Source organism: Orcinus orca, chromosome 14 (genome assembly GCF_937001465.1).
Source record: "Orcinus orca chromosome 14, mOrcOrc1.1, whole genome shotgun sequence".
Classification (NCBI taxonomy): Eukaryota; Metazoa; Chordata; class Mammalia; order Artiodactyla; family Delphinidae; genus Orcinus; species Orcinus orca.
In genome coordinates, this window is record NC_064572.1 from 84,179,152 (window position 1) to 84,200,406 (window position 21,255).

At 42.2% G+C, this 21,255-nt stretch overlaps 1 protein-coding gene across 4 annotated transcripts in view; it reads right to left on the reverse strand.

The window, feature by feature from the left end:
- Positions 1-21,255, reverse strand: part of DHX32 (DEAH-box helicase 32 (putative)) — a 52,212-nt gene that overhangs the window by 26,662 nt on the left and 4,295 nt on the right. The window contains exons 2-5 of one of the 4 annotated variants that reach the window (XM_033420745.2): positions 18,725-18,811; positions 17,786-17,878; positions 11,871-12,378; positions 2,548-2,741 (exon numbers count right to left, since the gene is read on the reverse strand). In XM_033420745.2, coding sequence (XP_033276636.1) covers positions 2,548-2,741; positions 11,871-12,152 — 476 coding nt within the window. In that variant the 5' untranslated portion in view covers positions 12,153-12,378; positions 17,786-17,878; positions 18,725-18,811. Of the gene's footprint in view, positions 1-2,547; positions 2,742-11,870; positions 12,379-17,785; positions 17,879-18,724; positions 18,827-21,255 lie in introns of those variants that run through there. The other 3 variants (XM_033420746.2, XM_049696752.1, XM_004265718.3) reach the window with 3 other exon arrangements.

Here is a 21,255-nt window from a genome sequence, read left to right on the forward strand (position 1 = left end):
ACGCAGCCGGAATTTACCTTTTCACCCAAATCACCCAAATCGCTAACAGATGCATCGCGCTCCCATACACCAGTCGCGGGCAGCAGCTCCGAGTCCTCACAACAACCCTGCGAGCTGGTGTGTCAACCACCGCGTTTCACAGACGAGGAAGCGTAAGCAGAGAGGCTGGGGGACTTGTGCAAGGTGACAGGTGGGTGGGTGGCTGAGACACTCATTTTACAGCCACGCCGCCTGCTCTTCAGAGCACAGAGCATTAGGAGGAAAATAAGGGACGACTTTCTTTTCTCTGATCATATAGAGCTTTTCACTACCTTTGGCCCCTTTGCTGAAACTCAAACACTGGTAGCAATAAATCAGACCATCTGCTGACTCTTGCACTGGTTGGGGGATGTCAGGGTGGAAAGTGCAGCATCCCAGCAACAAGAGTGACTGTAAAGTAAAGATGAGACGGCCGGGCAGCCCGGCAGAGGCAGAAGGAACCAGAACCCGCAGTGGCCAAAGGAGGCTGCTAGTTTCCCTCCACCTTCTAAGGTGTACCTGCGGTTCAGCTCCTCCACACCTGAAGGCTATTTTCTACATTAAGAAAGGAACGCTACATGCAGATAAGAGCTAAAAAAAATTTTCAACAGAAACTGTAGTCCTTCCTTTGGCTGCTAGGATTGAATGCTTGCAGGGTTTTCACCATAAAGCAATGAAAGCCAAGTCCCAACACATAAGAGGTGCTTAAAAAGGTGAGATGTGTCTTTGACCTACTCTGACAACATGATTGGTTTACTCCACAATTATTTACCTCTATGACTTTCTAAAAAAAAAAAATGTATGTATATGCACACGATCCATATCAATAAGATAAAAACATCATAAGATTTCATTTTAAAAGTGACTACATCCAAGAGTCCTTTTCAAAAGGTTTGAAAGTCTAGTTCAGGTTTCCAAAGTCTAGTCCATCCTTTAATTAAAACCATGACCACTGGAGAGGTCACTTCAAAATGTAGAGGATGAAGAATGAATCTGCTAGGCGTGGGGATCCTTCACCCTTTCAGGGTTGCACGTCCTGTCCTGTCCAACTCTCCAACTAGTCTGTGAGTTCCCAAAAGCAGGGAGGTTTTTACATTTATCTGTATCACTATTGGACCATTTGCATAATAAATAATTTATAAACATATACAGTGACTCGGGGACATCACGGCTAGAATAACAGAAGGTTACATATATTCAAGAAGTTCAAGTCATAGTGCTACTGATCGAAAGCTTCCCTATGGTTTAACACCAGCCTGAAGACCGAGGTCCTCTATCTTTGAAGATAACGTTTGAAAAATGTTAAAAGCAGCTTAGTACAAACGAAATGAGTTACACAGCCTTTCTGAATGGGAGAAGAACTGCACCAGAGTCTGCAGCAGCCAGCTGGGACCAGGCACTCGTCTTTCCTTCTGTTATCAAGTGTGTTAAACGTCCTCCATGGGACAAGCATGTCAGATGCCGGGGATACGAGTATGCAAAAACCATCCCTGCTATACTGTACTGTGCTATGCTGTGCTGTGCTATACTGTACTCTGCTATGCTACGTCATAGCATCCCTGTTACACTAGCGTAGGACGTCCCCAGTGATGTGCCAGGGCACTCTGGTGTGCCCCACAAGTGGGTTAGAGACACGCAGATACACTGAGGCTGAGACACTTGTCTCCTCAGACCTTGGGGCAGTCAGGCAGTGCCTGGGACAGCTGAAGCCCTTGAGATGGTCATCTTTGGCTGCAAGCAGCTTCGACCATTTCCTTAAGGTGCCATAAGATACTCTCACTTTCAATGATGGCTATGATAGAAAACTGCTTGAGAAACTGGCCCAGAGCAGTGATTTTTTCCACTTCTCTTTTTCCTTCTGTTAAGCTCCTGGAAACCACTGTGGAAAGGAAATCTCAGAACTGTGGTCGCTACTGAGAAGGGTCCTTGGAACCTGTAAGAATCTCAAAACTAGAGTTTGAAAAACACTGACCTACACTGCCATGATGAAGGCCGAGACCAAGTTTTACAGAAGCCCAGCAGAGAGTTTTCTAATTTACACTACGGAGGGTCAGGGAAGCTTTCCTGGAGCAGGTGACCTCTGCATGGGATCTTGTATGACGGGGAGGAATTAGCCAAGCCCGGAAGAGGCACAGACATTCCATGTGGAGGGAAGACCATGTGTCAAGGCACATGGCACACAGAGAACCACGTGTGTCGACACAGCTGGCACACAGACAACGCATATGGACCCACTATGAGGCGGAGCTCCAGAAGCACAGGTTGAAGGTCTTTGGGGCCAACCTAACAAGTCATGACTTTTTCCTGAGGATTATGGGGAGATACGGAAGAAGTTTAGACAAGGAATCCCTGACGGTGCCAAGGTGGGAAAATGACTGGTGCATGTCAGGCTGGTGACAGAGAGACGAGTTACTATTATCACACGTTACAGGTGTGTAAAGCAGAGAAAGCAAGAATACGCTCTTCTAGGATCGCAGAGGACAAGCCAGGAGTCATCAGGTACAGCAGATGAAAGCCCCCCAAACCAACCTCAAGATCGTTTCACTGGTGCAGCAGTTCTCAAAAGGAATCATGTAGCCGACTTCATGACCGATGTTAACATCCATTTCGTCTGCCACCCGGAGGGCGAGCTGGACCACAGTCTGCTTGTGGACCTGTGTGCACACCACGCCCCCGTGCTGGTAGTGGATGGAAAGGCAATATTCAGCACACCACTGAGGAACCTTTAACGGGGACAAATGAGACAGGATCAGCCCCGCTAGGAAAACACCACCACCACCACCAAAAAACCTCCAAGGGTTCATCTTATAAATGAGTTGTTTTCTTCCACCAGTGAATCACTGGTGGGCTGCATTACAGCTTAGTTGGTGAAACTGAAGAATCTGTGTTTATGCAGAGTTAGTACTAGTAAATAAAGTTAGGAATAAACAGGAGTTAGCAGGGACTGTAGAAGTTAGACTCCCAGATGAAAAAAAGGAAGATAAAAATAAAAGGCAAAGTAAAAAAAAATTCTTTTAACCTCAGCTGTTCTGAAAAGACTAATGTATTTAAGATTATTATTTTCTTTCTGGTTAAAAGAAAGCACCATCAAAGATATGGCTTCTGGTAGCAACTTTTTTTTTTTTTTTTTTTTGCGGTACGCGGGCCTCTCACTGCTGTGGCCTCTCCCGTTGTGGAGCACAGGCTCTGGACGCACAGGCTCAGCGGCCATGGCTCATGCGCCCAGCCGCTCCGCGGCATGTGGGATCTTCCTGGACCGGGGCACGAACCCGCATCCCCTGTATCGGCAGGCAGACTCTCAACCACTGCGCCACCAGGGAAGCCCTGGTATCAACTTCTATGCTTTAAGCAATATAAATATTAAATAGCATTTAGATGAAAAATAGTAGCTCAAAATTAAAACATTTACATTTAAATCTAAATGACCATAACAAAGTAACCAGATAAGCCTACTTTACATTTCCCTGGCAATAAAAGCTAAAATACACTGGCATTTATCATCTAAATACAATGAAAACTAAGCTCAGCGAGATAATTAACCAATCCATCCAGATTTGGAAAGAGCCAATTCCAAGGCTGCTCTTGAGTTATTTATTTTTAAATCCTTTTACTGAAAATGTATTATGGTTCAATTGATTTTAAATAGTTCATTTGCATAAGAATTATTATAATAGAAAGTACTGAATTCATTTGTATGCTGGAATCTTAGGGCACTGTCAGTAAGTTATGCTTTGTTACATGTATTTTTAAAACAAATCATTCTGAGTGTTTTTTAACAGATCCAAGGTATTTAAAAGTTTCAGCATTTTTAATTATCTTCAGATTTGCTATTTACTAGACCCATCGTGGAATTCTTAGATTTTTAAAAAATTTATTTATTTATTTTTGGCTGCGTTGGGTCTTCCTTGCTGCGCACGGGCTTTCTCTAGTTGCGGCGAGCGGGGTTCTCATTGCAGTGTGCGGGCTTCTCGTTGCGGTGGCTTCTCTTGTTGCAGAGCGTGGGCTCTAGGTGCACGGGCTTCAGTAGTTGTGGCACGCGAGCTCAGTAGTTGTGGTACATGGGCTTAGTTGCTCCGCGGCATGTGGGATCTTCCTGCACCAGGCCTCAAACCCGTGTCCCCTGCATTGGCAGGCAGATTCCCAACCACTGTGCCACCAGGGAAGCCCAAATTCTTAGATTTTAATACTATAACTTGAAAAATAAACGTAATTTACTAGAAATCAAGTAACTCCAAAATGAACACCTGCTGCAGACTGCAGATTCCCGATGATTAGAAGTGTAAACGTAGTTCCTCTATTTCAAGATGAGTGTCCGCCTTGTCAACAGGTTGAAAACTAATCAGCAATTATTTCCTCAATAACTTTGTTGTATGAAAGATGAACATTTAACACACTACACTCAGGAAATCTGGAATCGAGGTATATCACAAGTGACCAAAGTCAGGAGTTCTAGACCTGGTGTGCCATTAGTTTGTTATTTGTAAATCACCATTTCTCTAAGCTTCAGTTTCCTTTCCTGTAAAATGGGTTGAACGGATGAGACCTACCCTTCAAGTCTGAGCTCCTGTGCCATTTTCTCCCCAAGGCTTGCTGCGATACCTCCCCTCCACCCCCCACCAGGAAGGAGACCCCACAGTGTACTTCCTGACAACCATGGCATGGACCGTGGACCACACTTCCTGCAGTTGCTGGTCTGTTCCAGTGCAGGTCTGTTCACCCCACTAGACTATGAGCTCTGGGAGAAGAGAGATCTGTCTTGGTCACCAAATAATCTTAAATAAGTTTATTCAATAAATATTTGTTAAATGAACAAATTAATTTCTTACATTTTCCAGAAATATTTTTAAATTCTATGATTCGATATATTCTACCTTGAATTGCTTCACAATCACACCTAACTGGGAATTCACATAAAAGTTTCTATCTCCCTCATTCCCTAGGAAGTTATTTTTTATCCTTGTCAAATCCTTACTTTTTAACCCGATTCCCTATTCCCTTCATATCTAGGTCCTTAGCTGAGACCTCAAATGACACTTTTGTGAGAAATTATATTAAAACTGTTTGAATCTTTGTCTCCCCACTAGAGTGGAAGATCCTTAAGGTGGACATGCGTGGTTCATATTTCCCCCAATACTTAATAGAGGACCTGACACATAAGAGGGATAATAAATATCTGGATGGAAGGATGGATGAAGACATTAGAATAATTGAAAAGAAGGGAGAGAAAGGCTTAGACTCAGGACTTAACATGGGAGAGAAGTAATAAAACCAAGGGACATTTATTTCTAAGGAAGAATGAACAGTACTCACTAGCAGACTAATTATGCATAAGAAGAAACAAATATTTTAAGATCCCTGACTTAAAATACTAGGGCAATGGCGTCGTTAACAACCAGAAATTTAAAAGTAAAATAAAATAGAATGAATGAATGAAGCTAAACAGTAGCATAAAGTGCTTCTGGGGGGAGCGAAGTGTTCAAGGGGAGGGAGAGAACCTTCAGGAGAGCCGGGAAAGTGGTCAGGGTTAAGGTCATCTTCATGGGAGGACATCCAGGTGTAGCCAGCCTGAGATCAACTGCAAAACAGGCCAGGAGCCTAAGTGAGGGGCCAAAGCTAGAGATACACACAGAAGTCCTAGAATTTCAGAGCTGAAAGGAATGGCAGGCACGTAGGCCACGGCCTCATTTTACACACAAGGAAAGTCTTAGAAGGGTTACTTGCCCCAGTCATCCTGCCAGTAAACAGCCCAGCCACAACCTACGCAAATCTTCCAATTTCTCATCTGGCGTAATTTCCGCCAGGCCACGGTTGCTTCCGAACATCTTTATACAAAGGTAGTAATAGAAGCCATCAGGTTCTCAACCGTCAACGCTTTTTACTACTCTTTCTAGCCTAACAACAATGTCAGGGGACAGTACTACCATGACAGTGGGCACTATTTTACACAGCTAGAATTGCTGCTGAAATGACACCATTCAGTTTCACTAAAACACCTGGATATACTCAGTCTGGTTATTATTCTAAGATCCAGGATAGCTGCTTTCAAACTCTAGAATTCTACATGATTCAGATGATTATGGGCCACGTTCCCAAGGTTCCGACTTTGTTTTCTGAGTGCATTTCATTTATTTCTATTTACTCACATAAACAAATTCTGCAAGATTAGACTATTACAGTATGTTTATAATGTTATAAACATCATACAGGCCTGGCAGTGCAATAAATATAAACAATCCAACAGTCCTCACTGTCCTTTTTGCCCTCCTCCACAATAGAGCAAATGATTTCACCTATGAGGCAAAGAAAATAATTCAGAAATGGGACAGCTCTTCTAGACATCAATTCAAATCACCAGCGAAAGACTGAACACATGCATCTTGGGCTTAATGTAGGGATGTCTGCTGACACAGCCAAGCTGAAAGTTGAGCACAAGTCACAACTAATTGCAGAGCACCCACCCCACGCAGCTCTGACTGTGTACGACGTACTGCCCCTTTCAGTAAGTCACACATGGATGACGACAGTAAGTGATGCAAATGCAAACTGAAAGGGTCGTCTCTGAACAAAAAGGAGAGGCACATGAAATCATCTCTCCTAATTATAACAACTTCTGTGCTTAGCATACCTTCCGAATCACCCCAAGCAAGCTGAGGCACGCGGTGAAGTTTGATGCCTTTGCAAAGTATCGGCTGAAAAGAATTATGATTCAGCAAATGCCAGAAATGTGAACATTTCATAATTTCAAGCAGCACTAAGATTACAGCTTCACAGGGAACTCTTGCATTCTCTGCACTTACAGCAAATACCGTACCATTCTGCGCCCTGATTCTGATTCTCCTCTGGGAGTGGCTTTTTCTTTGTCCCAACAGTACCTTACCCTTCTCACCAATGCATTATATGCCTTGAGATTTCATGTCTCTCTCTATAGTTTCTCTTTGGAAGGTACGCCCCCCCGCCCAACCCCCCGGCATCTAGAACATACTTTAGTACTTAGCAAAAGGTGTGCAATTTGGTGAACAAAACAGAAAACTGTTCTTTTATAACTTTAAAAAACAAACCTATTTACAAATTTACCTGGGCCTTTCAGCAACAGATAACACCCACATTTATATATTTGGTCTAGAAAATTTCCCTACTAGGAATCACAACTTCAAATATTTTCATTCTGAACTCATCCAACAACTTTTTCACATTCTCTCAATCCAGTTTTCTGGACTGTGTGACGTGCCACACATGCTAAAGCCTGAGCGGTGAAGCCGGCTCCGGGTCGCACAATCAGGCGCAGACGCTGACAGAGCGCGCCCGGGTCCTGGCTCTTATCTCCTCCCTGCAAGCAAATCACCGGGACTCTGGCCCATCTGCCGCTACGAGAGTAGGTAAGAGGGGTCCTCCGAGTAACCAAAACCTAATCTACGTCAAGGCTTCGCCAGCTTGACTTCGTAACCGGAGCTCTACAAATTGTACAAATCCGGAACGCGAAGCCAAGACACTCCATCCCCACCCCGGGCAACAGGCAGGAGGCTGGGCTGCTGGCCTCTGGGAGGCTGGGGCCCAGGATCATCGGCTGGTCCAGATCAGAACCAGGAGGGCAGCGGAGCAGTCTCGTTGCTGCCACCGCAGCAGCAGGACAGCCACGTGAGCCACACTGGTGTGGAACCTCCTGCCCCTCCGTCCACGTCTAGAGATTGCGTCCCCTCCTCTAGCGGATGTACAAGTAAAGGACGCGAGACACAAGTCATCTGTGAGACACAACGCTACTACAGCTGAACAAATTCCAGTCCCAAAGGCCCTCAAGCCCTCGTTTTATGTCCCCAGCCTGCCCATGGTGACTGATTCCTCTTCTGGGCCACCCAGAGCGTGGCTGTGCCAAGGTCCCAATCACTCACTTTTATTTAAGAACCAGAATCACGAAATCCAAAGCTGAGAGGAACCATAAGGTCCAGCAATTCACCCAAAGGCATGAATCTCCACAGCAACGTTCCTGCAAGGCGCACTAAGCTGCCCGATGTGAGCCGGACGCGAGAACTCATTCCTGAGGAGTGGGTCCCCTTCCGCATTAAAGGTCACGTGTCCCTGGATACCGTAATTTGTATACCTCTTGAGCGAACACAGGTAGGCTCCGCCATCAGAAAATGCGGAGTAAGTTACTCAGCTGATAAGGTGCAGTTGTTCTAGACCAGCCAGCTTCTGAATTTAGGCTAAAGCTCAGGTACGTCATGCTTATTCAGCTCACTGACCCAACCATTTCAGGGGAGATTTCAGGACAAGGAAGTAAATAGATGGTTCTAAAAATATTTCATTGTCTTTTAGGCTTTTTCATAAATCTGCCCCAAAAAAGGTAACAAGAAGAAGCTCTATAAATGTATGAAAAGTTGTCCTCTTTTCCAGAGGACGGTCACAAAGTAGCCTCCATACCATCTGCACTAAAGAGAGGTGGGATTCTGGGATCCAGCAAAACACTTGGGGTCCTCTTGGGAAGGCTTGGGTCTAGAGACAGACTTTTCTTTGAAAGGTTTAAAATGCTGAGGAAAAAGAAAATAGTCTTAGAAGCTCTTTAAAAAATAACCAGGTCGTTTCCAGAATTAAGAAAATAACTGATGCTCCCATTATTTAAATTGGTTTAGAATTTGATTTCTCCTACCCTGAAGCTACTGCCTTCACACTTAACGGAAACAAGCATGATTTATTAAAATGATCAGGAAGTTAGAGATGACAAGAGAAACCATTGCTAGGTATTAACATAACATATTACATGACAACAATTCTTGCCCTTTAAGATCACAAATTCTAAAAGAAAACTCAAGGAGTATATATTAAAAATTTTTTTGTTTAAACAATAGTGTGGGTTAGCAATTCTGAAACTAAATTTTGAGCATTCTAAGATTGAACAAGTAAAGATATTATGAATAATGAGTGCTAAGTTTCTCATAGTTAGAGAAAGGAGTTACAAATATGGAAGTGGGGAAGGCTAGAAGGAACGCTGTACAGCTGAACTGGAATCAGAGGCATCAGTAGGAACCCATGGTTTTAAAAATAGAGAGACAGAAATACAGATAAAACAGAAATATACATAGAGAAAGAAATACAGAGAAATAGAGAGCAACAGAGAAAGACAGAAATCGAAAGAGCTAGAGAGATAGAAGGAGAAGCAGGAGGGCCTAGAAGCAACTGACAAGTCAATGGCCAACGGGCACTTAGCACCCATCTCCTGGTTTTTAAATACAATTCCCACTAAAATGAACCACCAGGGCTCCTTGAGAAAAATGGCTGTTTCCAAGACTGGAGCAGGGAACATACTAGATGAGCCTATAACATCTTACTGGGCCAGAAAGCAAAGAAATGCTCAGAGAATGATGTCAAAAGAACACAGAAGGCATCCTGAAGGGGTTCCCACAGGCCACACTGGGGACGATTTGAGCAACAAAATAAATGGGCTTAGTAATGAATTATCACCTACAGAATAAAATAAGAATTCATGAGTCCACACTGACATAAATAAATGAATAAATAAATAAGGAAGAAGAAAAAGCTCAGTTTTACAGAAGAATTCCAAATATTAAATGTATCAATAGAAGGAATTTCAGAAATAGAAAAATCACCATTTGGTTACTACCGTGTAATAACGTCAAAGGTAAGAATCGTCCAAGGATGCTAAAATTAGTAGCTGGAGGCACGACAAGAAGCAGACTCTACGTAGCCTCCAAGTATCTCCCCACATCTCTTAAATGATAGGGGGGGAATTGTAACTTGACGATAGAGATCAAGACAGTCACCACCTTACCAAGTTATCAAAGTTAACATCACCAGTCATGGGAAAAATCTTCTGTCTCCTGCTACGATGTCCTGAGGAGGACACATAGCACTTCTGTGCTCTTCCTGCCACAAACGCAAAATTGGAATCTAATCCAAAGGAAACACCAGACAGATTCAAACTGAGGGGTGTTGTACGAAATAACCAACTTGTACTCTTCAAAAATGTTGTGGTCATGAAGGACAAGGAAAGACTGAGAAGCCGCTTCAGATCAAAGGTGATTAAGGAGAAATGACAAGGAAATGCAATGTAACTTTGGATTGGATTCTGGACTAGAATTTTTTTTTTAATGACAAAGGTCCTTAGTGGGCAAACTGATGAAATTTGAATGTTATAAGTTAGATTTTGGTAATTATGTTGTGGCTAGCCCTGTTTTAGTAGATATTGCTGAAGTATTTGGAGGTAAAGGATATCATATCATCAACTGACTCTTAAAATGTTCAGAATAAAAATCTGTGTGTGTGTATGGAGAGAGAACAATAAAGCACGTGTGGTAAAATGTTAACTTTGGTGGAATCTGGGTGAACTATATGTGGAAAATCTTTGTACTATTTTTGCAACATTTTGTAAGTCTGAAATTATTGCAAAATAAAAACTTTAATTTTTTTTTTTTTTTGGCTGCGTTGGGTCTTCGTTGCTGTGCGCAGGCTTTCTCTAGTTGTGGCGAGTGGCGGCTACTCTTCATTGCGGGACATGGGCTCTAGGCCCGTGGGCTTCAGTAGTTGTGGCACACAGGTTTCAGTAGTTGTGGCACACAGGCTTCAGTAGTTGTGGCTCGCGGGCTCTAGAGCACAGGCTCAGTAGTTGTGGCACATGGGCTTAGTTGCTCCGTGGCATGTGGGATCTTCCCAGACCAGGGCTCGAACCTGTGTTTCCTGCATTGGCAGGCAGATTCTTAACCACTGCGCCACCAGGGAAGCCCCTAAATAATTTTTAACTTGCCACTTGTCCACAGAAACCAGGAAAATTATACTCCTTCAGTTTTCATCCTTAGCTTCTTATGACAAACTAAATCATTCATTGTAGCAACAACTCATCACAACAAATAGAAAATCATAATAAACCCTTGATATTGGCAGTTATAAACAAGATTAAAGAAAAAAAAATCCTGTTGTCCATTTCACCCCTCTTCAAGTTCCATTTAGAACAAGTAAGCCCCAGAAGTAATAAAAACCTTAAAGCAGCAAAGTATAGTAGAAAGAGTTCTTAGAATTCCAGCTCAGAAAGTTATGTGACATTCGTTAGACAAATTATCAAACCCCTCTGGGCCAGGGTTTCATCATCTGAAAAATGAAGGGGTTCTATCAGATTATCTCTGTGGTCTACTCTATAATTCTCACATCATGAGAACCTACAAATGAATTTCATAATAAAAATACTTACTGCTTGCTTTACAATTTAAGTGTAAAATAGAGCTCTCACTCAAATCAAACTTCAAGTTCAAATATGACAACAATAAACTGGCCAGTAAATAGTCATTAGCTGTCTATCCTAATTCTTTCCTCCTTTTTAGATCCTGAAGTGTGTGGCTCTAGGCCTGGATCATATTTGGCCACTCGGTTATTTCTTACAGTCTGGAAAATAAGAACTTCCTTGTGCTTCTGACTTTCTGTAACTTAGCCAACTTCACCAATAAGCATATCCACACATTCTGATTATCAGACCGCTGGACATGTAAACATGGCAGTTAATCCCCAAACCCGTGGCAGGCAAATAACATCTATCACATCTTTTAAAATATAACATGCACAACAAAATAATTTGAATAGGTTTTTCTGCTATTCTAAAGAACATTCAGTGGTACAATAAACACAATTAATATCCACCTACGTATTAACTTTTATTCAGCTGGCTTTCATTAAGAAATGTAGGGAAGTAACTTAACTGTTGTGCCTGAATTGCTAATGCTCTTTTTTGTTTTGTTTTTTGGTTTAGATAATATCATCATTAAAACAGAACACTATGCTGCGACACTGTGATTATTTAAGTAATACAAAAGTACAACACACAAAGTAAATGCTTTTTTGTAGTGGCTACTCACCTGAGAGCTCTTGCCACATTTAGCGTCTCCTGAAACGATCACAATTTGACTTTGAAGCAGATTCTCCATAAAGGAGTATTTTTCCTTCCATATTGGAAGATCTTCTCTTTCTTTCAGAAGTTTATAATAACGTGATGAATATGGCAATCCATCAAAGGGGTTAAGTTCCAGATCCTCACAGGCCAAAATCCCCTCCTCATTCCCCTCACTGGAATCGAGGGATTCAGGAAAATAGCGTTTTTCAGAGGAAGAGTTTGGACATTCCAGTTCTTCTTCTTCCATCTTGTCCAAGCGAGCTTAAGCAGCTGGCATTCTCCTACAATAACCCACTGCACATAGGGTTGAAAGTGCACATATACAAACTCAGATGTCCCAATGGCTAGGCCTTCAGTTCAAGGTTTTACAAGCTGAATTCCTCAAATCTGCATCTGTTCTTCTTTGCTGCATGAGCTACTATGCTGGCTCCCCAGCACTCTTCAGCACGTCAAATGATTGTCAATAAACCACGCTAAACACAAACAAAACAAAAGAAGGAAAATCAGGTACATATACATACAAGATGTTCAAAAGAAAAAGCGTACGCATTCAAAAATAAAAGCACGATTCTTCCTGTTAACTGGTTACTGTCTTTTATTTCTGCTGTCTGTTTAAAAGACCAGGAATAATATAGGTTAATTCTTAAAATCTGGTTGGCTGCAGTTTTTTCCTGGCCAGTTTGGAAAACAATTCCACACTGGACCTGGTGCTCTCGGCCTGATCCGCCTCTATCACAGGTCCCTGCATCTTGATTGACAGTGAATAGAAAGCAACAGGGGGACATTGTGAGTGTGAGCCTCGATCACGTGGTCACTAATCCCACTACAAAAGAGATGCCAGACCCTATAAAAGGGAAAACTGTGAGGGCTTGGGGAGTGTTCTCCAACACTGGCTACAAGAGTCTACTACTTATTTATTTATTTAGTATTAAGAACTCCTCTAGTTTAAAGGAGAATATTAAAAAAAAATACTTCATTTTACATTTGCTTGTGCCAGTTTACAGAGTCAAGTGAGCGAGTTGCTTATTTTTTTCCATCTGAGGCTATGGCTAGCTTTTGTTAATGAGGTCTTTGTTTGCTTAATTAAACCAGAAATCTCAAGCATATTTCTCGAGATTCCTGGGTCCTGAGGCCAGTATGTCATACTCAAGAGGCAATAAAATACATTTAATTTAAATGAAGAAGTGAAAAATTGCCTAAGAAAAGGTAAAATTTATGCTAGTAACACTCCCTACGTGTCAGGTAAGGGGTCCTTCCTTTTGCAATCACTGGTGATTTTTTAAAACTCTAATCAGTATTGCTGGAAATAAGCACCTTTTCACATTAATCAAGGGAAAACTAAAAAGACAGAAAAACTTGAGTATAAAAGAATAATAAAATACATTTCATGATATCTTGTCACTCAGATCACTCTTTTTACAGCACCCCATTTATCGGAACTATTGCTTTTTTTTTTAATGTATAACACACCACTTTATTTTTTTAACTTCCTTTTTAAAATTTTTTTCAAATTTATTATTTTTTAAATTTATTTGGCTGCGCTGGGTCTTAGTTGCGGCATGCAGGATCTTTTTTTTTTAGTTGAAGTATCTTTTTCTTTTAGTTATGGTGTGTGAACTCTTAGTTGCGGGGTGCGAACTCTTAGTTGTGGTGTGCGAACTCTTAGTTGTGGTGTGTGGGATCTAGTTCCCTGACCAGGGATCAAACCCAGGCCCCCTGCATTGGGAGTGAGAAGTCTTAGCCACTGGACCACCAGGGAAGTCCCGGAATTATTGCTTTAGATTGTCAGAGTTAGCGGGCTCAAACGGCTAGCTCCTAATCATAAGTAATAAAAAAAAACCCTCCTCCATTGGTCAAGCCAGGCTCCAAGGAAACAGTCAATCACTTAAGAAACATGTGCTGAGTGCCTTTTCAGGGCTTAAATTAATAAACTAGGCACTGGACACCCACTTACTTTAGGGGTAGGACGAAGAGTGGGATAGAATTTTTAAAAAGTCACATACAAATAGGCCAAAAGAGGGAGAAACCAGAGCAGGGAAAGGATGTTTTAGCTCTATGAAGGTAGAGTTCTTCAAAATTCATTCTAAAAGCCATTGTTTCAGAATTATAATGGAATTATAATGTTGTGATAACACAAATGCAACATGGATTAACTCTACAATTCTTCACTGCCCCATGGCTGAGACCACATCCACAGAAAAGCTCCAAAAACACAATAGCCTGAGATCACAGGACAAGCTGACTTTGACAAGGATCCAAGAATCAGAAAATTCTACTGCTTAAGAGAAGCTGACGTTTAGTGTTATATTCAATTTTTGTTTTGTTCTGATTAGAATCCCTTCCAAGGGATCTCATCATACATGTAAATTAAATTACTGTAATGACCAATGATTGCCTTAGGTACTATTTCTGAATTGTTTTAACTTAAAAACAAACAAAAAAGCAGAGCTATTATTTTTACCAAATATGTGTCCTTGAAATGTTTCTCTTAATTTTATAGCACTCTTTAAAAGTGTAATAATCTTGTAATTAAAGTAAAATCTTACTTATGAAGTATTTACCACTTTGAATCCTGGGGGAACAGTCACGTTTTCTGAATAGTCATCTTTCTAGAGATCTAAGGCTCACCTAGCCCCTTCATAACACATACAATGTGTACAGATACATCACCCACTTCTCTGTTATGGTGATTAAAAGATGACCACAGATTCTCTGCCACTGCTCCCACGGAGAGGTGCAGCCTATTTCCTTTCCCCTTGCGTCTGAGCTGGCCATGGGACTCAGGATGACTACAAGAATGCAGTGGAGTGATGATCGGCTACTTCCAAGGCATTCACATGCTTGAAACACTCCCCCTTGGAGCCAGCTGTCATTCTGTGAGATGCCCAAGGAACAGGGAGAGGCCACTGGGAAGAAACCAAAGCTTGGCGTCTGTCTTCAGAAAGCACAGACCGCCAACCATGTGCGTGAGCCGTGGAAGATGCCCAGTAAAGCCTCCGGATGACCACAGGCCCAGCCCACAGGACACCCAGCAGAAGGAGCCAAGTCAACCCAAAGAACCATGGGAAGGGTACCTGGTCACTGTTATAAGCCACCAAGTTCCAGCAACAGATAACCAGACTTCTGCCTACTAAACAGAGTATACTCAGAATTCAACGCTTTCTTCACAACTCAGCATCACCAATACATTGGTTCCTATAACACAGTGATGATTGCAGATTTCCCTGAAGTGTCAGGCAAAGGCCAGACTGCGGCCCCAGAGTCCTCCTTTCTCTGGGGATTCAGTACCCACGTCACACTGTGGTCAGCTCATTTACCTGGTGAGGCCATTCTCTGCTTCTCTAACCTGCTCTCCTACTTGGCATTTAGAAACCAGTTAGGCTTGTTTGACAGAAATACTTGTAATGGTTGAGTCCACAAAGGGCTCTACGCTGAATCCAATGAGTCTGAAGGGTAAAGCTAAGAAGTCTGTGACCTCTATTTCCAGTTCGCTCAGGACCTTTTTACTGTGATATAGACTGAGTTCCAGATTTGGAGGGGGGAGTGGCTGAGTTTTGAGCCCACCCGACTCCCACGACAGACCTCTCCTCATTTATCCAGCAACTGGCATCAGTCATGTCAATGATTTTCTCCTAGATGTAATTAAATACATACAAAAGATCTGTGTCTTGGCCTTTGGCAAATTTAATAGTACTAACCTAAATAAAGGAAAACACATAATATGGTAGGCTACATGCCACTGAAAATAAAATTTAATAAAAACCGTTATCGGTATAAACAACATTCTACTATAATAATTTTAAATCTGAAAGATTGGCATTTGCTCCTTTTCAAAGCTATGCTACCTGAGGCTGTAGATTACAACACCTGTCAAAGACTGCCCTTTGAAGTCAATCTATTGCAACTCTTCAATGAGTATTTATGAAAACAATACACATCTAGCATAACATGAAACCACCTTCACCAAGAAAAGAATCAGAAGTTGATGTAAGATGAAGCTATGTGTTAGCCATTGATATTCAGGCTCTGGTCCAGTAATTCTAGAAATGTTTGCAAGGGACTAAGTGAAACAAGCTTGTGAAATTTGTCCTGAATAACTGTTTCACTGTTCAATGCTTCTCTTCAGTATTTCTCTCCATGTTCAATTTAATATAAATGTGTTCTTCAGACCCACAAAACTCTCAAATGTACCATTTTAGCAATTGCAGAGATCTGGAGATTTCCCAACACTTAGTCTCTGGACCTCTTCCCTTTTCTCTCTATAATAGGGCCCGCATGGTCTCATCCTGTTTCATGGCTTTAATGCCATCGTATGTGGAGGACTCCCATTTATACATCCTGTCAATCCTCTCTCCTAAATGTCAGGTCTCACGTATCCAACTACCTACTTGTCATCTCCAACTTGGATATTTAACAGGCTTTTCAAACTTTACGTATCCAAAACTGAGCTCTGATATTTGCCCCAAAGCCATAAACCTGGTCTCCTCATCTTCTTCCTTTTAATTGCTCAGACCAAAAATTTTGAAGTTACTCTTCATTTTTGTCTCAAATTCCACCTCTGGTCCTTCAATGGATGTGCAGAATAACAGCCTCCAAAGATGTGCACGTCCTAATCCCTGGGATTTGTGAATATGTACTTTGCTTGACAAAAAGGGCTGCAGATGTGATTAAGTTAAGGACCTCGGGATAGGGAGATTATCCTGGAGGGTCCAAGCTAATCGTAAGGATCTGAAGCTCAGAGAGCCGTTCTCAGCTATAGTCAGAGGGAGATATGACCATGGAGGAAGGGTCAGGGAGATGCAACGTGCTGGCTTTGAGGATGGAGGGAGGGGCCGTGAGCCGTGATGTGTGTGACCTCTAGAAGCTGGGATTCTCTCCTACTGGGTCTAGAAAGCAGCACAGCCCTGCCGACCCCTTGACTTTAACCCAGTGAGATCCTGTGATGGACTTCTAACCGACGCACTGTAAGATAATAAATTACCACTAAATTTGTGGTAATTTGTTACAGGAGCAATAGTAAACTAATACATCTGATCATGTCAGCTCTACCTTCAGAATACATCAAGGACCCCATACGTTCTACTGTGAACAGCTGGTCTGAGCCACCATCCTCTCCCCTGGATTACTGCAATAGCCTCCTGACTGGTCTTGGTTCCACCCTTAGTCTCCTGGAGTCAAAGTGATCCCGTTACAAGTCAGCTCACGTCTCCTCTGCTCAAAAATTTCTAATGGCTTCCGATTTCATCTTACTCCAAGGAAAAGCCACAATCCTTAACAGGATCTACAAGTCCTGTGGGACCTACAGCCATCACCTGTCTGCCCTCGTTTCCACTGGCTCCCTCCCAGCTCACTCTTCTCTACCCACGTGGCCCCTCACTAGTCCTCAAACACACAGCACACGCCTGCCTCAGGGACTTCACGCCTGCTCTTCTCTCCTTCTGAAATGTCCTTTCCTCAGATATCCAAATGGCCAGCTCCCTTACTTCCCAAAGATCTTCATCAACTCTGTGAGGGCTTCCCTGCCACGCGGCTGCCCTGTCTGAACTTCTACCCACACCCCCGCACCCCAAACCCACTTCCTAGCTTATTATTTCCTGCATTCTTTTACCTCTTTATTTTGTTTACTGTTGGTGTCCTCCACCAGACTGCAAGCACCCTGAGTCAGGGATGTGTCTATTTTGCTCCTCACATCCACATAGAGAGCATTCAAAAAATATTTGTCGAATGAATGAGTGAATGATGTTATTAGCACATCAGGGATACTGCTGTTCGACTTTCCAGGTTGCCCTCGATTCATCAGTGACCAAGTCCTTCAAAATTCGGGATTCTGCTCCTTCCATCTCCCTCGTCTTTCATCCCCAGACTCCCGTGACCACCTACCTTTCTCCTCAGTCTCTCCACCACAATCTCTCTTGCACAGATTTGCACTTTCATTATTTCACTCTCCTCAAAGTTCCAGTTAGCTTGCTACTGCTGAATGAACAGAGTTGAGACACTTCTGTCAGGAACTCACTATGTTTCTGGATTTCGGTAACTTTTCTGTCCCCTTTCATTAATGATATAGAATAGACCCCTGCTGTTTTTAAAGCATATGGCCTGAAATTTTGGTGAATCACCACAAGCATCAACTGAAATATTTGTGCCAGCTCTTGAGTTTTCCCTTGAACCACATACCCAAACCACAGAGTGGCTCCTTTTGCAACATTTATTAAAGCTGTTTCTTTCTTGGTGACTTGAGGAGTTGTGTGGAAAATCACAGAGCTGCACTGAGATTCACGTGACAGCGTTGTCACGCTTGCTCCAGCAGACCCCTGATCTTTCGGGCCACTTGTAAATAACCAGTACGAGGAGGCAACATCCCTAAGTATTAGGGAACTACTGAACTATCTGTACTACTTACTGTCTTTCCCCCATATTTTCAGTCTCTCTACTTGAACCATTATTGAGCTATATCTTCTTTGGCAATTTCCAGAGTCTGAACCCAAATACTGTACGAACCCGCGTCCCCTGCATCGGCAGGCGGACTCTCAACCACTGCGCCACCAGGGAAGCCCCAAACAGTTATACTTTTGTCAGTTATATTTAAAAACTAAGATATTCCCTAGTGTTGCAGATTTCTGACTCTCCCAGGAAAAACACAACCTTAATAAAGTAAACCCTGATCTCCACTATGAGTACAAATGCTGAAAAAATAAAGGTATTAATTCTCTCCTTTTACAGGAGCAGCTCAGCAAAAGGAGACATCTGCCTATGTGGAACCTTTGGAATGAAGCTGTAACACTAACACAAACACTCACCACACGTACTCAACACATTTACTCAGGTTTTCACTTTGTGTCCTCTAGCTCTAGGTTTATGATAGACTTCCGAAGGTCAAGATCCGTTTCGGAGCCATCCTTGCGAAGTCTACAATACAAAGGGCTTTGCACAGATTATGTGATCAATAAATATTATCTGAAATAATAAACGATATACTTGTGAACCATGATTATAATGTTTAGAAGAAAGAAGGTTAATGAGGCATTACCAGTGAATAATAACTCTTCAGGATAAAGGGCTATTATTCTTTTTTGGAGAATGGGATCATTAGTCCCATATTCCATGCCAATTCTATTCAAAGTGCTTGTTTGCGGCGAGATAAGGAGCTTAAACCAGAATGTAAATTAACTCACTGCCTCCTTCACTGAAGAAGTCTTGCTGTTAAACTGAAATAAGCAGTATGATTAGTGCCATAGTCTATTTACATGCTGGTAGCAGCTCCTAGTCTCATTGCAAACCAGTAACAGTCTGTGGACTGGCACTGGTCTGCAGACCACACTTTGAAAAGAAAGGTTCTGTACAACCCCTAAAGTTGGACCAGTACTAATGATAACGATAATAATGATGATAATTCTACCAATTAGCCTTTATAGAGTGCTTACCGGGTGCCAGATGCTATAAGTGCTTAAGCACTTTATATGGATTACTTCATTTAAACTCTTAAGGACCCCATGAGGGTTGACTTTATTATTTCCATTTTTTCAAATGAGGGAATTTAAGCCTTCAGAAGCTTAGTTAATTTATTCAGCTTTGAGATGCGCATCTGTGGTGGAGCAGGTGCTGAAGTCCTGCGGTCTGATCTCAGCTTCACCCCAGGTACGTGTACAGTGTGTGCATAACGACATCGTACCACACTGCTTCCTGACTGCGTTAAAGAATGTGGGCTTCCACCGCAACACTGTGGGGTGAAGAAATACTTGATATTATGGGAGATGTCAGGCAGGGTGGTCTGGAAAAAATACCGTAAGACAAATAATGTGCAGTTCTTTTATGGGAAGAAAAACATAGTTGTAATCACCCATATGAAGTTACAGTCAAATACCTCATATGTAAACTTTATTTCCTAGGCGTGTTATATTTTAATTGAAACAGTGGACTTAACGTTACTGGGAGTTTTAGAAGATTACCCCTTTGCTTTCCTTTGTTTTAATTGGCTCAGAGCTCCCAAAAAGCACATCCTACTGGTTTCTAGTATCTACTTAAAACCTTTCTTGAACAAGGTAAGGTAAAAATTCAGAACTTATTTTAAAAACCTTATTTCTAGACTCCTAAAGTTGACTCTGTCTTGACTTTAAGTAAGCAAATCAAATTAATCAGCTACTTAAAAATACTCAAATGAAAAATGATTCACTTTTAACTCAATGTTGGCTCATACCAAACACAGCTTGATTTGTTAAAGAATCCTACATTCTGCTGGTAGTTTGCATCTACAGAAAGACTCCCCAAGCTCAAGCAATGCTTTGTATCATAATCACACATTACTCTCCACATGGAAGTTTGTAAGTCAGGGGTTTGGTTAGACTTTCAAGTGGCTGGGTCACTCAGTGCTTTGCAATATTACTTTGGTGATTTGTTTAACTGAACAATATTCTGAAAAGTAACATTTGAGTAAAAGCAGAGTTAATGAAGTATGCTAAAATATTAATTTGGCTCATGTATGCAGTCAGGTTAGGTATCTGAGCAAATGGGTGGGAGCCAATCACAGCTGCGATCTCAAGACTAGGTTACTGCCGGCCTCCCCGGGGAAGTCAGCGTATTTACTGGACCTCCACCGCACACGAAGCCAACTTTGACCCACTTTTTTCAAAGACAGTATTTGCTTGAGGCATTATCATACCTCCTGGAGTTACATTCTGCTCTAAATGGAGATCATGAAAAAACCACAAATACCAGGACGTTTTGTTCTTTGCGAACAAAGCAATGGGTAGCCGTTTTGCATCACCTTTAACAAAGCAATAATAAACTGATAAACTGTGTTGTTGTGCTCTGTGGCAGGTGGAGGGAAGCACTGGGCTGGCCAGAAAGTTCGTTCGGGGTTTCCCATAGGTGCTATGGAAAAATTCGAATGCACTTTCTGGCCAGCCCACTGTAATCATTTCAGGGAATGCTGGTACATGAGCCCTCTAACAGCAGGGATTCTGTTTTACTAATATTTCCAGATCTTCAGCTCACTTTTCTGGCCCCGCCTCTTTAGTCTCCTTGCGTTCTTCCTCCGTACCCTGCTCCTCCTATAAGATATATCCGTGTACCCCAGAGTTCTATCCTTGGCCCTCTTCTCGTTCCACACCATTTCACTGGGGAATCTCATCACATTTTTAACTTCAATTACTGAATGCTTCATCCAAATTTCTATCTTCATCCCAGACGTCTTTCTACAGTTCCAGACACACATGTCCAACTACTGCTTATGGGACACCCCAACTCAGATGACAGGCAATTTCAGAGTTAACATTCAGAACTGAGCTCATCATCTGCCCCATTTCTTACACTCCTGAGAAAGAAAAAGATGTCTTTCCTTCTTTCCTGTTCCA